The sequence below is a fragment of the Saccostrea cucullata genome, unplaced genomic scaffold (genome assembly GCF_032062105.1).
Source record: "Saccostrea cucullata isolate Sc308-1 unplaced genomic scaffold, CSIRO_AGI_Scuc_v1 ctg2608, whole genome shotgun sequence".
Taxonomy (NCBI): domain Eukaryota; kingdom Metazoa; phylum Mollusca; class Bivalvia; order Ostreida; family Ostreidae; genus Saccostrea; species Saccostrea cuccullata.
In genome coordinates, this window is record NW_026935635.1 from 1 (window position 1) to 18107 (window position 18107).

The following is an 18107-nucleotide window of genomic DNA, read 5'->3' on the forward strand; positions in this document are numbered from 1 at the left end:
CCGTGCTAGATTTCAAACTCACTTTACCATTTTGTATTGAAAGATATACAATTATCAGAAGGAAAGAAAATTATGGCATTATAGTCCCTTGCATCTTAATATGTTAGACATATAAGCAAATATTTTTGAATATTATGTTTTCATTTAGTCTGAAACAAGAAAAAAATACCTCCTCAATTGAAATTCTAATCAACTTACTTAGTACTTTCTATCTTTAAAGACAGTTGTCAGTACATGTACTTCTTTGTTTAATCAAACTTACATGGCAATCAAATTTACTACACTGTAATTCTGGCAAAATAATAAAAAAAATGAATACAGTTACATTGTCTTTTAATATCAAACAAAGGAAAAAAATGATTAGGAAAGAAAAACATAATGAATTGAAAATCAGTCAAAAAAAATTTACAATTCTTTCAAAGCATCAGTACTCTATACTTCATAAAACAAAATACTAGCATAGAACAAAATACAGTTAAAAAAGTTTTACATAGTCTTTGGCAAATTAAAGATTTTATTTTGGTATCCATTTTTTTGTATTGATAAATATCTTAGATATTATTAATATCTTAGAAAATACAGCATAAAAGAAACTATAGTATATATATAACATGAGAATATAATGTACATGTACTCCTGAAACATGATACAAGCGTATTTATTTATTTGGAATAATATTGGCATTTTTGAAATGGTTACTATTATTACTTATTCCCACAAAATATTCTATTTCCTTTTTCAATTTGGATTTATGTGAAACAAATTAAAATATACCTAGTAGAAATATGGTTCAGTTAGTCTTCTTATATGTACATAATCCATATTCTATTTAAATAGCTGTATTCATAATATTCAGAACGGCAAGTACTACAGGTAACAAGTATGAAACCAAATCACTTTTAAGGAATCAATTTTCTTTGTGTGTGTGTTTTTTTTTAATCCAAAGCTTACATTAACAAATATCTCTAATCAACTGCAAATAACTACCTGATTGTTAGGTTAAGTTGTTTATTGCACAAACTAAAAAAAAGAAATGAACTTTTTATTAATACTCTGCTAAGTTAAGCTTCCGGACTACTTAAAGAATACTCTATTGGAATTCATTAGTATATAGCTTTAGGATATAAAATATCAATAATGACTTGAAATAATAATTTCAATAGGTTACAGGTAACATATCAATATGATTATTCTTGAACAAGAATTATATTGATTGTCTGAGATTTCATTAGTAATATTCTACACAATGTCATTGCTTTGATTTTCAGTTATTTATTACTAGACTAGTGTTTAAGTGAAAAAAAGCTAAATAAATCAAAAATCTAAGATTCTAAAAATGACATTGCCACTAACTGTATTGTTAGGCTCTGTATAAACCGGAAAATTGTGACACTTAGAAGCAGGTTAACAATTGTTAAAATCTTAAATATTATGGTCAACATTAGCAAGAATAGAAACCATAATTATGTTTTTGGGTAGTAAAAAAAATTACTACATTTATGGAGGATATAAAAAAGATTGCGAAACTTTCAGAAATAGCAATTAAATTCACGAAATAGCAGGATAAAAATTGCTTCATAAGTTGATCTCTTATACTCGGATTACAAATACTGGGCATAAATGTCAAACACTGGCTGAAAACTAGATTAAATGTGAAGCTCTTGTTTATGTTTAAGAAAATTATTTATAAGGTTTAGTTTAAATAAAAAATATTTATTACTGAACCGGTAATGACTAAGTAGTCAATGGCACTCAAATACTTATACATGTATACACAAAAATATACAGCCAAGTTCTGGATTTCAATATCACAAATAGCAGCTTTCAATATTAAAGGCATCAAGTGACAAAGACATAAGCTGAACAGCGAAATTAACAATGGGAAAAATGAAAACACACGCATGAAATGATTAAAACCTTTCATATCCATGTAAAAAATCGTATTTGAACTACAAAACAGCATCCATACAGGTACCAAAAAAAAAAAACAGTGAATGTTATTGTGTCCTTGGTACTTCAATAAAAATCTTCAAACAGTCCAATATAAGTACACGAATAGTTGTTCATTTGTTCAGTGAAAGTGGAAAAGATCAAGCAATTATTACAGATATGGAATATAATTTGTAATACAGATATGGAATATAATTTGTAATTATAGAACAATACTCATGACTCCCCCACACTTAAGTTATGGCATAGTGCTCTTGTTCAATTTTGTTGACACCAGACACAGGAAGTGTGGGATGGGGTTGATGAGACTTTAAAATTCACAGGAAGTGAATCTAGTGGCGACATCTAGTGTCCCTCAGTGTTAACTTTCCTTGACCTTTGCTACTGTTATACCATTTTGACAGGAGCAGTGAGTAATCCAGTGATTTTGAGCTTTGCCATCCTTTTCTGGTCTTGGATTTCCAATTTCTCCGAGTCCAGACCAGTAATACGCCTACAAAAAGCAAAGATTACTAACATACAAAATCCTAGATATGAAATTCTACAAATCAGGATCCTAATAATATAAGTAAACTGTCTATTACTCAAACAAAGTGGGACATGGGTATAGATTACATTTTCTTTCAATCGAAAATATACATGGCCTAGACAAATCTCGTTCCATCAAACTTTCCACACAAGCCAAATAAGTATTTCCATCACGCAAGTGATAAAATTGAAAAAATCGGGACCATTCCACGTACTTGGTTTATAGTCTCATATATATATACATGTAGTCAAGGCTTAGGTCATTTCTTTCAAGTCCTACTCAACAGTTAAAACTTTTGAAAAAAAGTAACCATATAACAATATTCTAAATTTTAGAATTACTACTGCTTAGTATTCTAATTTGTATAAATAAAGTGGTTTGTAAATCCAATAATAAAACACTTACGACCCAGTAGGACGTTGTGCCCCCTATGATATATCCTCCTATAACGTCCTGGATGTGGTGTTTATTATCAGTGATGCGTGACATTCCCGCGTACACCGCCCATAAAAACCCTGCCCACTGGAATATGGCCCATCCCAGATGATACTGATTTCTTCTATTCATGAAAACTTCTTGTGTAAAAATCTGCAAAAAATGAGAAAAAAGATGCCCTTAATGAATTGCAAACATTACCGTTTTTTAGCTCTACTGGTCAGAGACCAGAAAAGCTTATGCGATAGTAATGCGTCCGGCGTCCATCCGTCTGTCTGTCTGTCTGTAAACAATTTTTCAAAATGCTACTCCTCCTACAGTTTTGGTCTGATTTTAATATAACTTGGCACACAAGTAGACTACACTAAGATACATTATCCTGTGTATCGATTTTTGATTTCGATGAACGATGTTGCCGTGGTTACTAAAAATAGAAATTTCTGTGAAATACTTTCAAAATGCTACTCCTCCTACAGTTTTGGTCTGATTTCAATATAACTTGGCACATAAGTAGACTACACTAAAATACATAATTCTGTTTATCGATTTTTGATTTGGATGAACTGTGTTGCCGTGGTTACTAAAAATAGAAATTTCTGTGAAATACTTTCAAAATGCTACTCCTACAGTTTTGGTCTGATTTCAATATAACTTGGCACATAAGTAGACTACACTAAGATACATAATTCTATGTATCGATTTTAGATTTCGATGAACGGTGTTGCCGTGGTTACTAAAAATAGAAATTTCTGTGAAATACTTTCAAAATGCTACTGCTCCTACAGTTTTGGTCTGATTTCAATATAACTTGGCACACAAGTAGACTACACTAAGATACATAATTCTGTATATCGATTTTTGATTTCAATGAATGGTGTTGCCTTTGTTACTAAAAATAGAAATTTCTGTGAAATACTTTCAAAATGCTACTCCTCCTACAGTTTTGGTCTGATTTCAATATAACTTGGCACATAAGTAAACTACACGTAAATACATAATTCTGTATATCCATTTTAGATTTCAATGAACAGTGTTGCCGTGGTTACTAAAAATAGATATTTCTGTGAAATACTTTCAATATGCTACTCCTCCTACAGTTTTAGTCTGATTTCATTATACTTGGCACACAAGTAGACTACACATAGATACATAATTCTGTATATCGATTTTTGATTTCGATGAACGGTGTTGCCTTTGTTTCTAAAAATAGAAATTTCTCTGAAATGCTTTCAAAATGCTACACCTCCTACAATTTTGGTCTGATTTCAATATAACTTGGCACACGAGTAGACTACATTAAGATACACAATTCTGTGTATCGATTTTTGATTTCTAGGAATGATGTTGCCATGGTTACTAAAATTGAAAATACTCTAAAAGTTTATTAATAGCTATTAACAGCTGTAGTCTTATTGCAGTATCTTGCCACAAAAAGAGCTCAATCAAGCATCATTATTCTATTTATTGTTGTTGTAAAGTTTCAAGTCCCAACTGCTACTTTTGTCTTCATTTGTTTTAAGTACAAACCAGTAGAGCTTCAGTCTCAACAGAGACTTCTGGTTTATGATTGCATGGAATTTTACGTACTGAAACCCGCCCTTTGAAATACTGCGAAATCACAAATTTTCGTGGGGTTTAAATTTTTGTTGTTTTTGAGGCATGAAGAGACCCACAAATTCATGTCCACCACGAAATTTAAAATGTTATATAAATCACTACTCAACAATTCTTCATCCACGAAATCAAATCCCAAATACCTCGAAAAATTTGACCTCACCAAAATCCGTGACTTAACAATATCGTACTCACAATCAAATATAGCATTCCAAAAATAGTAATCCCGGCATGACTTGACGGAAAACTTCGCCTGAAATCGAAAATTTTAGATAGTTATGACCGTGTTTACAAAATTTTAAATGCGCTAGACTTAAATTTTTATTTACTTTTTTGCTTCTGATAAGTGCAGAGACAGAATATTGAATGCAGGTAACCACATCAAAGAGACAAACATAATTTATCAGATGTACATTACTATTGAATACATAAATATGTTTTCCGTACAGGTATACAACACGTAAATTTGCATTAAACATAAAAAAGTAAAATTTTCAATTTTGTACTCTGTTACCTATTTCAAAATTAGTTTAAAATACATGTCTGTAAGAGACAAATCAATATCTAGACTACCATTGGTACATTTGTAACTTGATCTCTAGTGGAGAGATGGGCCAGCTGTTCAGTCCATGATCTTTGTAGGATTAAATAATTCTTAAATTTGCTTAAAATATTTGTACAATGATATGAACATGCATAGATGCACTATGCACCTGCACCTTTTTTCAGAAAATTCATTGATTTTCCCCCTCGCGTTATTCTGAGGGTATTTCTCTCCGGTCAAAATAAGTTGATGAGGAAAGTTCATATATTATACATAGACCTTCGATTAAGTAAATGTACACCTTTAAAAGCACTGGCCAAGTTGTAACGTATGTCGACGTTTAATTAAATCTATTGATAAAAACTTTCAGTAGACGGTGTTATACGTGTTTTAGCTCTACTGGTCAGAGACAAGAAAAGCTTATGCGATACTAATGTGTCCGTCGTCCGTCTAGCTATCTGTAAACAATTTTTCAAAATGCTACACCTCCTGCAGTTTTGGTCTGATTTCAATATAAGTTGGCACACAAGTAGACTACACCAAGATCACAGGCACTTGTTTCGTATACGGGGTACCCCCTACCTATATTTACCACAATATTGGTAGGGGGTACCCCGTATACGAAACAAGTGCCTGTGACTAAGATATATAATTCTGTTTATGATGCACGGTGTTGCCGTTGTTACTAAACGTAGAAATTTCTGTGAAATATTTTCTAAATGCTACTCCTCCTACAGTTTTTGGTCTGATTTTAATATAACTTGGAAACAAGTAGACTACACCAAGATACATAATTCTGTGTATCTGTTTTTATACCCCCGCTCCGAAGGAGAGGGGGTATACTGTTTTACCCTTGTGTGTCTGTCTGTCTGTGTGTCTGTCCGTAACAAATTTTCGTCGCAGTTTTCTCAGCAACTACCTATTGTAGATGCTTGAAATTTTAACACAGTCTTCTCTGAGGCATGCCATACGCTGGGATACATTTTTGTTCAAATCCGATGTCAACCTCCTGTTTGTCTGTGCGTCTGTCTGTTTCATACATAACAAATCTTTGTCGCAGTTTTCTCAGCAACTACTCATCGCAGATGCTTGAAATTTGAACACAATCTTCCCTAAGGCATGCCGTACGATGGGATACATTTTTGTTCAAATCTGATGTCAACTTCCTGTTTGTTTGTGCGTCTGTCCGTTTCATATATAACACATTTTTGTTGCAGTTTTCTCAACAACTACTCATCACAGATGCTTGAAATTTTAACACTATCTTCTCTGAGGCATGCCATACGTTGGGATACATTTTTGTTCAAATCCGATGTCAACTTTCTGTTTGTCTGTGCGTCTGTCTGTTTCATACATAACAAATTTTTGTCGCAGTTTTCTCAGCAACTACTCATCGCAGATGCTTGAAATTTGAACACAATCTTCCCTAAGGCATGCCGTATGGTGGGATACATTTTTGTTCAAATGCGATGTCAATTTCCTGATTGTCTGTGCGTCTGTCCGTTTCATATATAACAAATTTTCGTCGCAGTTTTCTCATTAACTATTCATAGCAGATGCTTAATTTTAGTACACTCTTTGTTGAGGCATGCCATATGGTGGGATTATTTTTGGTATGAATCTGATGTCAACTTCAAATTTTTCTGTACATCCGCCTGTAATTGAACTTGTGTATATTAACATGATAGTGTTTATTTACATCAGAGCTGGGGTATTACTAGTGAGCATTGGTTACTAGTGAGCATTGGTTCACAGATCTTGTTGATTTGAATGCTGCAGTTTTGGTCTGATTTTAATATAACTTGGCACACGAGTAGACTACACTGAGGTACATAATTCTGTTTATCGCTTTTTGATTTCGATGAACGACGTTGCTATGGCTACTAAAAATAGAATTTTTTGTGAAATACTTTTAAAATACTACTCCTAAGAACAGTTTTAGTCTGATTATGATATAATGTGGCATGAAAGTTGTTTTTTTTTAATTTTGAAAATGGTGTTGCCATGGTAACTTAAATTGAAAATTCTGTAAAAAATTTTATTAAAAGTTACTCCTACAGTTGTAGTCTTTTTGCAATTTTGCCACAAAAGAGACTTAATCAAGGATCGATATTCTATATTTTGCTGTTGTAAAGTTTCAAGTCCCAACTGCTACTTTTCTCTTTCTTTATTATAAGTACAACCAGTAGAGCTACAGTCTCGACAGAGACTTCTGGTTACATCATACTTTCGCCCCTTTTGATCAAACTAAACACTGATTATGCAACGCGTGTTATACCGGGTACTTAGGACTTTTTGTTGCTTATAAGCAATACCCAAATATTCCAGTTTCAGTAAAAATGTCTTCTTCAATATGCATTTGCTAAAAGTACAAACGACGGAGAGAAGTTGTTGAATCTTGGATATTTCCGATAAGCAATTTCATCTTTTTTCATATTTTACCAATTCGTAATTTTTATTTGAAAATTAAAGGTGAAAGTCATAATTCGTAAGTTTGGCAAAATGAGTTCATTGTGTATTTTGCATCTTCGCTAGCCATGTTTTTTTTTTTTTTTTTATTTTTTTTTTTTAATTTGCCCACTCCGCTCCCCATAAACGGGAAATCCTTGGCTTGCGCAAATTTGAAGAAATACTGTGAATCTGAAAATTCTTACAAGATTCCAAAATTTGGGAAAGTCACTATTATATATATTTATTCACGGGTTATAAGCAATCGATTAAAGAACTTAACCGCTTTGATTTTGCACCTGTAAATGACAAATGGTTCAGAGGGATAGTTTTCTCTGATGATTGTGATAAAGAGGGGCACATTTCAAATTTGGAAAACAATATTTTGTGACATTAAAATTGTCCCACAACTTACATAGATTCTATGGCAGCCTTTCTACTACTTCCTGTACAGTTGAACTCCGTTACGTAGCTACTACAATTCATGCCAGGCCACACGGGTTTACAAGCTTCAAAGAAGTTGGGTCTAAGTTCTCCATAAAACAATTTCACGACGTTCATGAAGAAATAAACAGAGGAAATTCCAAATGCATAGGACACCCATATTCGGTACAACTTTTTAAGAGGTATCACATTATACGCTGTAACTATAACCTATAAAATAAAACAAAAAATAATTTACGTTTTTTTTGTATTAATACCAATTTACACGCGTTTATGATCTTTAAAAACTCTTGGTAAAATTGTCAGTAGAAAATAGAGGAACAAGCTCCTTTGCTTCGTATAAAATATGTTATAAAATAAAATTTATAATATTTTATTAACAAAACATAATATACTGAATGCAGATCATGATAGAGAAATGTACAAAACATATGAAGGTTTAAGTGTTAAAATGCATGTTTGAGTATGCTATATATAATACAGTGAATGTTAGAACTACAAGAAGCAAGCCTGATATACACCGGTAAGTATGGAGGAATTCTGTGTGCCTTACCCGGGGGAAAAATTTGATTTTGACGTTAAAAAAATCATACAATTTTCTTCAAATTACCTGATACCTTTTTTTTTATCGTCAAAAATATTTGCTGATCAATTTTCAGATAGAAAATGCATAGTAAATGTACTTTTTTAGTCGTATTTTCTGAAAAATTTGAGATTTGCAATGTTTCGATATATATAGTTTGATTAACTTAAATGATTTGAAGAATTCCCGTAGGTTAATACACATATTACTTTGAGAGTTGGGGTATTTTTGTGAGCATTTTCAACTATTCTATGCCCGATTTTTAGAACCTGAGGATCGGGCGCTCACTCAGGACTTGTGACATGTAGGCCTAAGTACAAACTAACGCTCGAATTCGAAACATTACAATATATAAATCAGCAGTCGACAATCATATTAGAACTTTGTATTAAATGAAAGTTATATTAGCCTTCATTGTAAAATAAATATAATCAATTAAACAAACAAAAGACTAAAAGGTATGATATGTTTCATTGTAAAATAAAATATGTCAGAGAGGACATTTTCAACAAATTACACACATATGAAATAGCGCAATTCGACTAATCGTTAGAACATTTTAGTTCATTCAGAATATATTGCTTTTCAGTTTGTCACAGTTAAAATCCTGGTCGAATCAAAACACCTTACCCTTACTCTTGGTGATGCTTATGTAAAGTGTAAGATAATAAGAATGTCAACTTGCTCAAGTTAAATCACAAGCAATGCTAGTACTGCGAAATCACTATTTTTCATTGGGGTTTAATTTTCGTTGTTTTCGAGGTATGGAGATGGAATTTATGACCATCACGAAATGTTAAATTCCGTATGCATTACTACTAGCCTCGAAAATTTGACCCCACGAAAAAATGTGCTTTTACAGTTAGTTAAAATTAAATTGCTTCAAGAAGAGTAAAGTATGTGCACTAAAATGAACTTTAAAATATTAGCTATCTAACGGGTGATCCCTGCAAAAATTAAATGCCTGAAACACATGCAATGCCAAGTAAGTAGAAACACGTCTATCTACAATGTATATTATCCTTCATTTGCAACTATACTATATAAACAATACTCTTTTTGCACCACTAATCACAGAATACTAGCACAATGCCAAAACAGCCAGACGCCTCACTAGAAAAATCTAAATATGATGGAAGCTCCCGAGCCTTCAATATTCATTTTTCAGTAGATATGGGATAATTCACGGCAAGCCCATATTTGAAAGCGTCTTTTTTAAGCAGGTCGGAAGTCTTCATCATCAAAAGCAACGAAGTAAAATGGACGCAAAATTCTTTTTAAAATGTAGTTTTAAATCCACTTTGCAAATATTTCATAATGATAATAGAGAAGTTACTCGATAAAAAAAAAACTCTTTTAAACGATTTTCATTTATCCTAAGACTAAGAAAACACTCCGCTAAATGTAAATTTGATCCAAAAAAAAAACCTTTTTAATAATGTTAGAATTTTGTGCCAAAAAGATTTAGAAGTGCCTCTACATGTGAACGTTTCTTCCTCTAGGAGAAAAAATTGTAGCGCATGATCGTCCGAGAGAAAGAAATGATTCTTCTAAAAGAATGCTAAAAGCCCCAACCAAACACACTTCCAAATTAACGGTTCTACTTACAAAAATCAAAGGAAATGTACCAGTCCCATAAATAAGTGAATTGGGGACAGTGCTTTCAGTGTAAGGGAAGCTTAATCGCTGATCGTCACAGAAAAAGCCCCTAACAACATATGGCACGGCTACTTCCAGATCAACAGCTTTATAGAGAACTGAAACAGAGGACATGCTTAAATAGTGCAAACAACCTTAGGCATGTTCTTCTGCTTTCGGACGCCTTGTGAGAATTGAATGACTAGTACTGCAAGGGACAACGTAATGTTGTTGTATGGTCTTTAATGGAATTTTACTAATTTCGCAAAAGATGAAGATTTTGTCAGAACTGCAAATGATTTTTTCATAGCACAAGCGATCATCCAATTCCTCCCTGGGCGCCCGTAATTTGGAAGAACATGGTGACTTTTCCTGAGACTTACGAACACAAGAGGTAGTCCGCCTGTGGCATAGACAGCGTTATTGCTGACTGAACCTTCTTTATATGGAAAACTCAGAGATTTATCTGAGCAAAAAAATCCCCGAACAGCTAAAGGCTCAACTACTTCCGTAATCAATGCAAAGTATAAAGCTGAAATATAGAAAAATCATCAATGTGTGGCATAGCCAAATACATATATACGAGTTAAATGCAAATGACACTTTCATATATTTTATCAAGGATTGTCAGTGTTGTCCACGAGCTTGACGGACAGCCCTCGTATATTACTTAATTTTCAAATCTTTGAAATTACAGCTGAAATAATGAATACATTCCCATTAAGTCTTGTACAAGTGTACTCTTTATCACCTGACGCCAAATGTATTTACACCACACCTATAATCACGTTAACTATAGTACACTAGCAGTACATTTTTTAAACGCGGTTTTTCTTGACTGAAAGTATCGGAATCTTTATTTTAAGTAAATTACTTGTTTTTTTTTTTACTCTATGTGCATTCTCGCAATTCTATAAAACAACACAAATCAATTATCATATTGAAAAGACCGCGTAAAAGCTCATAATCATTTAACCAGTTGTCTTTTCCTTTAGGTCCACATGTAAATGGGTAAAACCCGAGTCATTTCATTTTTGTAAATAAGGAACATTTTTTTTCTCTTAAAAAAACATTCAAGTGCATGTCAAACATACTTTTAAGTGGATCTTAAATGTATGTATTCAAATTTTAAGTGCATGCATTTTGAGTATAAAAATATTATACTTTTTGTTTCATATTTTACTTTGAGCAGTTCTTTTTGACAAGATAATCAACCGGATCGTCCTTCTGCACCCTAGATGGTAGCCATACGGATTAATCAGCTACTTAACTATTATAATTTAGCATCTTCCCAAGTCAAGAATTTCTGATCCGCTGGAGCGGAGCGGATCAGAAACTCTTGACTTGGGAAGATGAGTATTTAGAAGATATTTAATGAATTTATCTTACGGAAAAAGTTTTCTAGGTTATGTTACATATTACTATCACCATTGATGAATTTCAAATACGTACGAAAGACATGAGCCTACAATTTTTAAATAACACAATTTATACAAATATTTGCACATACAGCACGAACATGAACAACTTTTAAATTCATACGATCCGGGATCGTTGTCTGATCGTTTGGGGCCGGATATAAATGTTAAAACCAATGACCTTGAAGATGGGTGTTTGCCTTTTATAGAATTCAATAGATCGAATTTATTTATATACTTTACCTAAATTTCCTTATTGTACGACATTGCTTTGGACGATGTAGAAAGATAAATATATAATAAAGACCTTTGTTTGTTAGTATTTTAAAATGAATATTTAATCTCTAAACATCACGAGTTAATGAAATGCGGAAATAAGTTTAATATATGGCACGTCTGAAGAAAAAAAATGCCGTGTGAATTCAAATTCAAGTACTATAGGTCCACTTAAAAAAATATAAGTTATCTAGACCGGACATTGCTTGATCCCTGAAACCAAATAAAACCGTGCACGTTAGCACAGTTAAAACATGGACTTTGACCAAGAATATTAATAGTTAACAAAGTAAATGATACACCTCTATAGTAGATCATAGAGGTCTAATTTTGTTTGACTGATGATAGTTCATGTGATGTAGGTTAACCTAACAGATACAAGTCCAAAATGCGGTCGACATCTTTGATCGATCAGACGATACAGAGTTCAAAATGTGTAAATAATCTGTCATCCTTATACAGTTTTGACTTATGGCTATACAGTCATGTATTTTAAAGCTTTTAAACATGTCCTCTTTGAAAATGAAAGTACACAAGTTGTCTTGGTTAAATCCTGCACTGCCCGAAATTCTCTCTCTCCTTCCTTACTATCTTTGTGGTAAAGCATTTTGTTTACCTTTAGCTGGATGTGTCTTGATTTGCCCGAGGATTAATTTCATTTTATTTATAACTAACAATAGTGTAGATAAAGACTTATATGTAACAATTGTTTCACCTGCTAAATCAATTTTATTTCGGTCAGATTTTTAAAAGATATGCTTGAGTAGACAGGTAAAAATAACAGGTGCGACCTACCACGGATCAATTAAATGGGCAAAGTCAAACGATACCCTTAAGTTTAAAACAAAATTATATTATTTTTATATTCGCAGTATAAAAAACTAATACTTTTTTGAATTCTTATTCTTACATGTCAAAACACATAATAAATTTGAAACGGAACGTAGGATCCGATATTGAACGAATAAACCACATAGGCTTGTTCAGTTGTTCATGAATCTCTATGTACTTGACACCAACTCAGGGAAATCGCCATTTTATACTTACCCACAAATGGAAGGACAACCTCCACAACCGTTCTAGCAACGTTACCCATGATAAAAGTCTACCCGCGTTCCACCGAAATCCATGAAAGAAATCACTCCATGTCACCACCCGGTTAGCCGATTACTGTTTTGATTTAGAGTGACCTCCCTTTATTCATCGTAAAACCGAAAAGAACAAAACAAGACAGACATCCGAAACTTTGGTTAAAATGGGGAAAAACGACGTACAAAGTGTTCTTCCGTGTACCTGATAGGACCGTATCTCATGCAAATTTCATATGTAGTCAAGGGGGTAATATGTATACATGTATGGAAGCACTAAAGCGATAACTTATGGAAATGCGTTAGCGAAACTATTAATTTTCATATATCAAAGCAGAATAGATTCTATATTTTTAACGTACAAATAATAATTGGTGTAGGATTTAAGATAGAAACAAATAGAGACAAAGTTATAAATTTAGTCATTTAATTCTTTGACATATTCTTTCAGAATTGTGCAATTTTTTAAAAAAGTGGAGACCTTCGGATTTGTCTCTCACCATATATTAGGTTATGATTGGGTTCTGGATTGCTGCATTTCGCCAAATTCTTAGTTCAACAACTCAAACTCTATTTGCCAAGAAAAAAAAATCTTAGGCCGCCTTTCTTGTAGCCATCTGCACGGAACATGTTCGATCTAACTTTCTTGCCACCAAAATGGCAGACTAATTAGACGAATTTTGTGAAGCATCTCAGTACATCTTGATTTCCTCTCTACAGTCTTGTTTAGGATTTTTACCTGTCTAATTTATAGCCCATTATGCTAATATTTTACTTATCTGAAGCGTTTTCTTAAGCTCATCATACATTTCGATCTGTAGAAAATGTATTAAGTAACGTTATAATATATTCTCGTTAATACATGTATGATATAATATCTCGTTTTCTTTCGGTTCATTTACAAGTAATAAAAACTCATCAGGTTTGTCAATGTGTTGTTAAATGGTTTAATTTTTGTCGCGAAAGCGAGGGACATTAAATCTCATTCGTCTGTCCGTCCATCACAAAAAACTTTAACCTTGGTCATATCTTTTGAATGAAAAGAGATAGGCCTTTCATATTACACATGTTTATTACCTGTGGCAAGAACTCTCTATACACACTATGATTTTTGAACCCTTGACCTTGAAGTTTGACATACTTTCAAAAAAATTCAACATTATTTTGAATCAGCCATAACTTGAATGAGAAGAAATAGGGCTTTCATATTACAGATGAACTTTAACTGTGACCGGACCTTTCTAAATACAATGTACACTATGATTTTTGACCTCGTGTCCTTGACCGTGAAGTTTGACCTACTTTTCAAAAACTTTAACCTTGTTAATATTTTTTGAATGAGAATAGATAGGTCTTTCATATTAAAGCTGTGTAATGCCTGTGACAAGACCTTTCTAAATACACTATGATTTTTGACCCCGTGACCTTGATCTTGAAGTTTGACATACATATAAAAAATTAAATATTACTTTGAATTGGCAATAGCTATAATTGAATGAGAAGAGATAGGGCTTTCATATTAAACATGTGCATTATCTGTGAAGAGACCTTTCTATATACACTATGAATTTTACATTGTGACCTTGGCCTTGAAATTTGTCCTACTTTTCAAAAAACTTTAACCTTGGTCATAACTTTTGAATGGAAAGAGATAGGGCTTTCATAATAAACCTGTGTATTGCCTGTGACAAGACCTTTCTAAATACACTATGATTTTGTACCCCGTGACCTTGATGTTTGACCTACTTTTCAAAAATGTTAATTTTTTTCTTATAACTTTAGATTGAGAAGAGATAGGGCTTTCATTTTGACAAAACTGTATTACCTGTGTGACATGATGTTTTCGAGCATGCTGTTTTCTGACCCCTTGACCTTCACGATTGACCTGATTTCGTAAAAAATCAACTCCGGTGATATACTTCTATGACATGTGATTTCACATTTGACCAATATACCTAAAAAATTTGACATCTCTCCCACAAAGACACTGAAAGCCGGGAATCACAATTCTTTGAATTTGCTTGTTAAATTTTTAATAACGGTTGATCAAGTAAATAGAAACCTTAACTACAAACATATCAATTTTTTATGCCCCCGTAATTGAAAATTGGGAGGTATAAAGTTGCCCTGTCCGTCCGTCTGTCTGTGTCCGCAAAAACATTAACCTTGTCTGTAATATCTTTAATTTTGAACGGGTGAGGTATATTCCTTGTGACAAGACCTTTCTTTTTGCACCACCTTGGACCTTGGAGTTTGAACCAACTTTACCATTTCTCCCCCGAATTTTAACCATAGCCATAACTCTTGAATAGTTGGTGCTAGCGCTAGAGCTTTTATACTTCACATGTGTATTCACTGTGAAAAGACCTTTCATTTGGTATAAAAATATTAGAATTTGCTCATTTAAAAAAATTAACTTTTGAACCTTTAGTACTTCCTTTGGATACCAACAATTTTGAAATGACCTTAGAGTTTGACACACTTAGAAAACTTCGAGCATGCTGTTTTCTGACCCTTCACGATTGACCTGATTTAATAAAAAATCAACTCCGGTGATAACTTCTGATTGACATGTGATAGAGCGTTCACATTTGACGCAATATACCTAAAAAAAATGACATCTCTCCCACAAAGACACTGAAAGCCGGGAATCACAATTCTTTGAATTTGCTTGTTAAATTTTTAATAACGGTTGATCAAGTAAATAGAAACCTTAACTACAAACATATCAATTTTTTATGCCCCCGTAATTGAAAATTGGGAGGTATAAAGTTGCCCTGTCCGTCCGTCTGTCTGTGTCCGCAAAAACATTAACCTTGTCTGTAATAGCTTTAATTTTGAACGGGTGAGGTGTATTAATTCCTTGTGACAAGACCTTTCTTTTAGCACCACCTTGGACCTTGGAGTTTGAACCACCTTTACCATTTTTCCCCCCGAATTTTAACCATAGCCATAACTCTTGAATAGTTGGTGCTAGCGCTAGGGCTTTTATACTTCACATGTGTATTCACTGTGAAAAGACCTTTCATTTGGTATAAAAATATTAGAATTTGCTCATTTAAAAAAATTAACTTTTGAACCTTTATTACTTCCTTTGGATACCAAACATTTTGACCTTGACCTTAGAGTTTGACACACTTAGAAAACTTGAAACTTGTACATAACCTTTGAATCGTTAGTACTAGGGCTTTCATATTTAACAGGTGTATTCCTTGTGAAAAGATTGAAGACCTTCCTTTTGAGTACCAACAATTTTGACCATTTTACCTTAGAGTATATATAACGTGCTTTCGAGAAATTTCAACTCCCGCTTTGTTTGTGTTTGGAAAACCTTTTATTTCATATCAAAAGTAAACAAAAATCGTTACACTATTTGCAAGTTCACAATACAAGATAAATTTCTTTACGTTGTAAATTTGTGTTCATTGTAGACCACTGCATTGTCATCTAAAAACAGCTGGAATATACACCATAATAGTCCTTATATGGTCGTCATTTCTGTAGACGAACATACTACATGTACATGTACATTGTATATACTATAGTAAAACGGGTTAAAAGTTATGGGTAAACCATGCAATAATCGTTATAAGTAAATATCTGGTTAATTTTTCCAAACATGTATTTTTGAGTATTCAAACATGTATTTTTTTAATTTTTGGAAGATTTTTGAAGTACTAGTACATGTATTTATGTAATTAAGGAGGCTGGGGGTCAACAAATTAACCACAAATTAACCACCAGATTTAACTTATTTTTTAAGATACGGTATCTTAAGCTGTCAAATATCATTTGGCACAAAAAAAAAAATTAATACATTTTACTTTCAAAATTTGATCATTTTTGTATATTGTTATATAGAGCTCTTCTTTTAAAGGAGATAGAAATAGTCTGAAAATGGCTGCCACCCCCAGCCTCTTTAAATTAAATCTTTGCAACCCTACACTAGGCTTTGGTCATGACTTGTTTAACAATTATTGATCAGAAATGCACTGTGACTCAGGTTAATTCCCGTTCCTTCCCTAAGTGCCTGACATAAGAAGTGAAAGTTACAGGTCTTTTACCTGAGACTTTGAAGACTGAGGTCCAATAGCACAGCAGCCATTGTCATTAGATGAAGAATTCTTACTGCTTAATTCAAGGTCCTGGGTGTAGTCAAATTCTGAATTTGCAGCTCTTCATGGGTTTATAACGAGTTCTCTATATGATTAAGTGAAACATTCTCAAATGGGACCTAGAACAACAAATAAATATACCGGTAAACAAAACCATTTTCTGATGGTCCAGCTAGCGCTTCACTGATTCAGAAAATAGAAATAATGGGAACTATATCCTCTGTTTCAAAACAAAATAAAGTTTGATGGTAAAATAATCAACATATCCTCAAGTATCAGAAAATTCTCTATTTTGAGAGTGTTCTAGATGCGCCTCCTCCTCACTGAAAACCTCTAAAGCTCTATGGTACAGATAGAAACAGCCCTGCTGTCTCTTACAGAATGGAATATTACACAGCTCACACTTATGTCTGGTGTACTTCCTCCATCCAGATTTTGTTTTCACTTTAGTCAGTGAGCAATAATAACACGGTCGTAGTTTTCGTTCATCAGTGGACACTAGTCTATGGGCGGGATCAACCGTCCAATCAGAAGACGGGATTTCCAGAGTTCCACTTAACAGATACTGAGTAAATCCCTCGTCCTCCTGCAGGCGGGGATTAATTCTTGAGTTGCCTCCCTTCCTACTTTGGTTTCTCATTACAAGTTCCATGTAGTTAGACAGCTCATCTACAAAGGAGAAAATACATATAAAAAGTTCATGTATAAACACTGCAATTTGAACATGCGGCATGTGGGTTTTTGTTACTCCCATCTTTTTTACTGTTCTCCCATCACATATACCCTCTTTCAAAAAAAAAATTTCAAAATATTTCAAGCAAAATTCATTCACAGTTATCAACTGATGACAGCTTTGATTCATTTGCAACAATATATTTAATACTTTCTTTGTAATGTTGACCTAATACCATTATTCCCAATTTTTTGTTCAACTTAAGGGGCCGATTGGGGTTTTATTGTGTGAAAACTACAATAAGATAAATAAAATGTTGTATGCCATATATAACTTACATTGACTTCAGTGT

The 18107-nt window shown here is 33.1% G+C and overlaps 1 protein-coding gene across 1 annotated transcript in view; it reads right to left on the reverse strand.

Moving 5' to 3' along the window:
• Positions 1-100: 100 nt before the first annotated feature.
• Positions 101-18107, reverse strand: part of LOC134243447 (uncharacterized) — a 34814-nt gene continuing 16807 nt past the window's right edge. The window contains exons 7-12 of the mRNA XM_062725696.1: positions 17485-17751; positions 10569-10717; positions 7936-8174; positions 4724-4781; positions 2885-3067; positions 101-2443 (exon numbers count right to left, since the gene is read on the reverse strand). Coding sequence (XP_062581680.1) covers positions 2312-2443; positions 2885-3067; positions 4724-4781; positions 7936-8174; positions 10569-10717; positions 17485-17751 — 1028 coding nt within the window. The 3' untranslated portion in view covers positions 101-2311. The remainder of the gene's footprint in view (positions 2444-2884; positions 3068-4723; positions 4782-7935; positions 8175-10568; positions 10718-17484; positions 17752-18107) is intronic.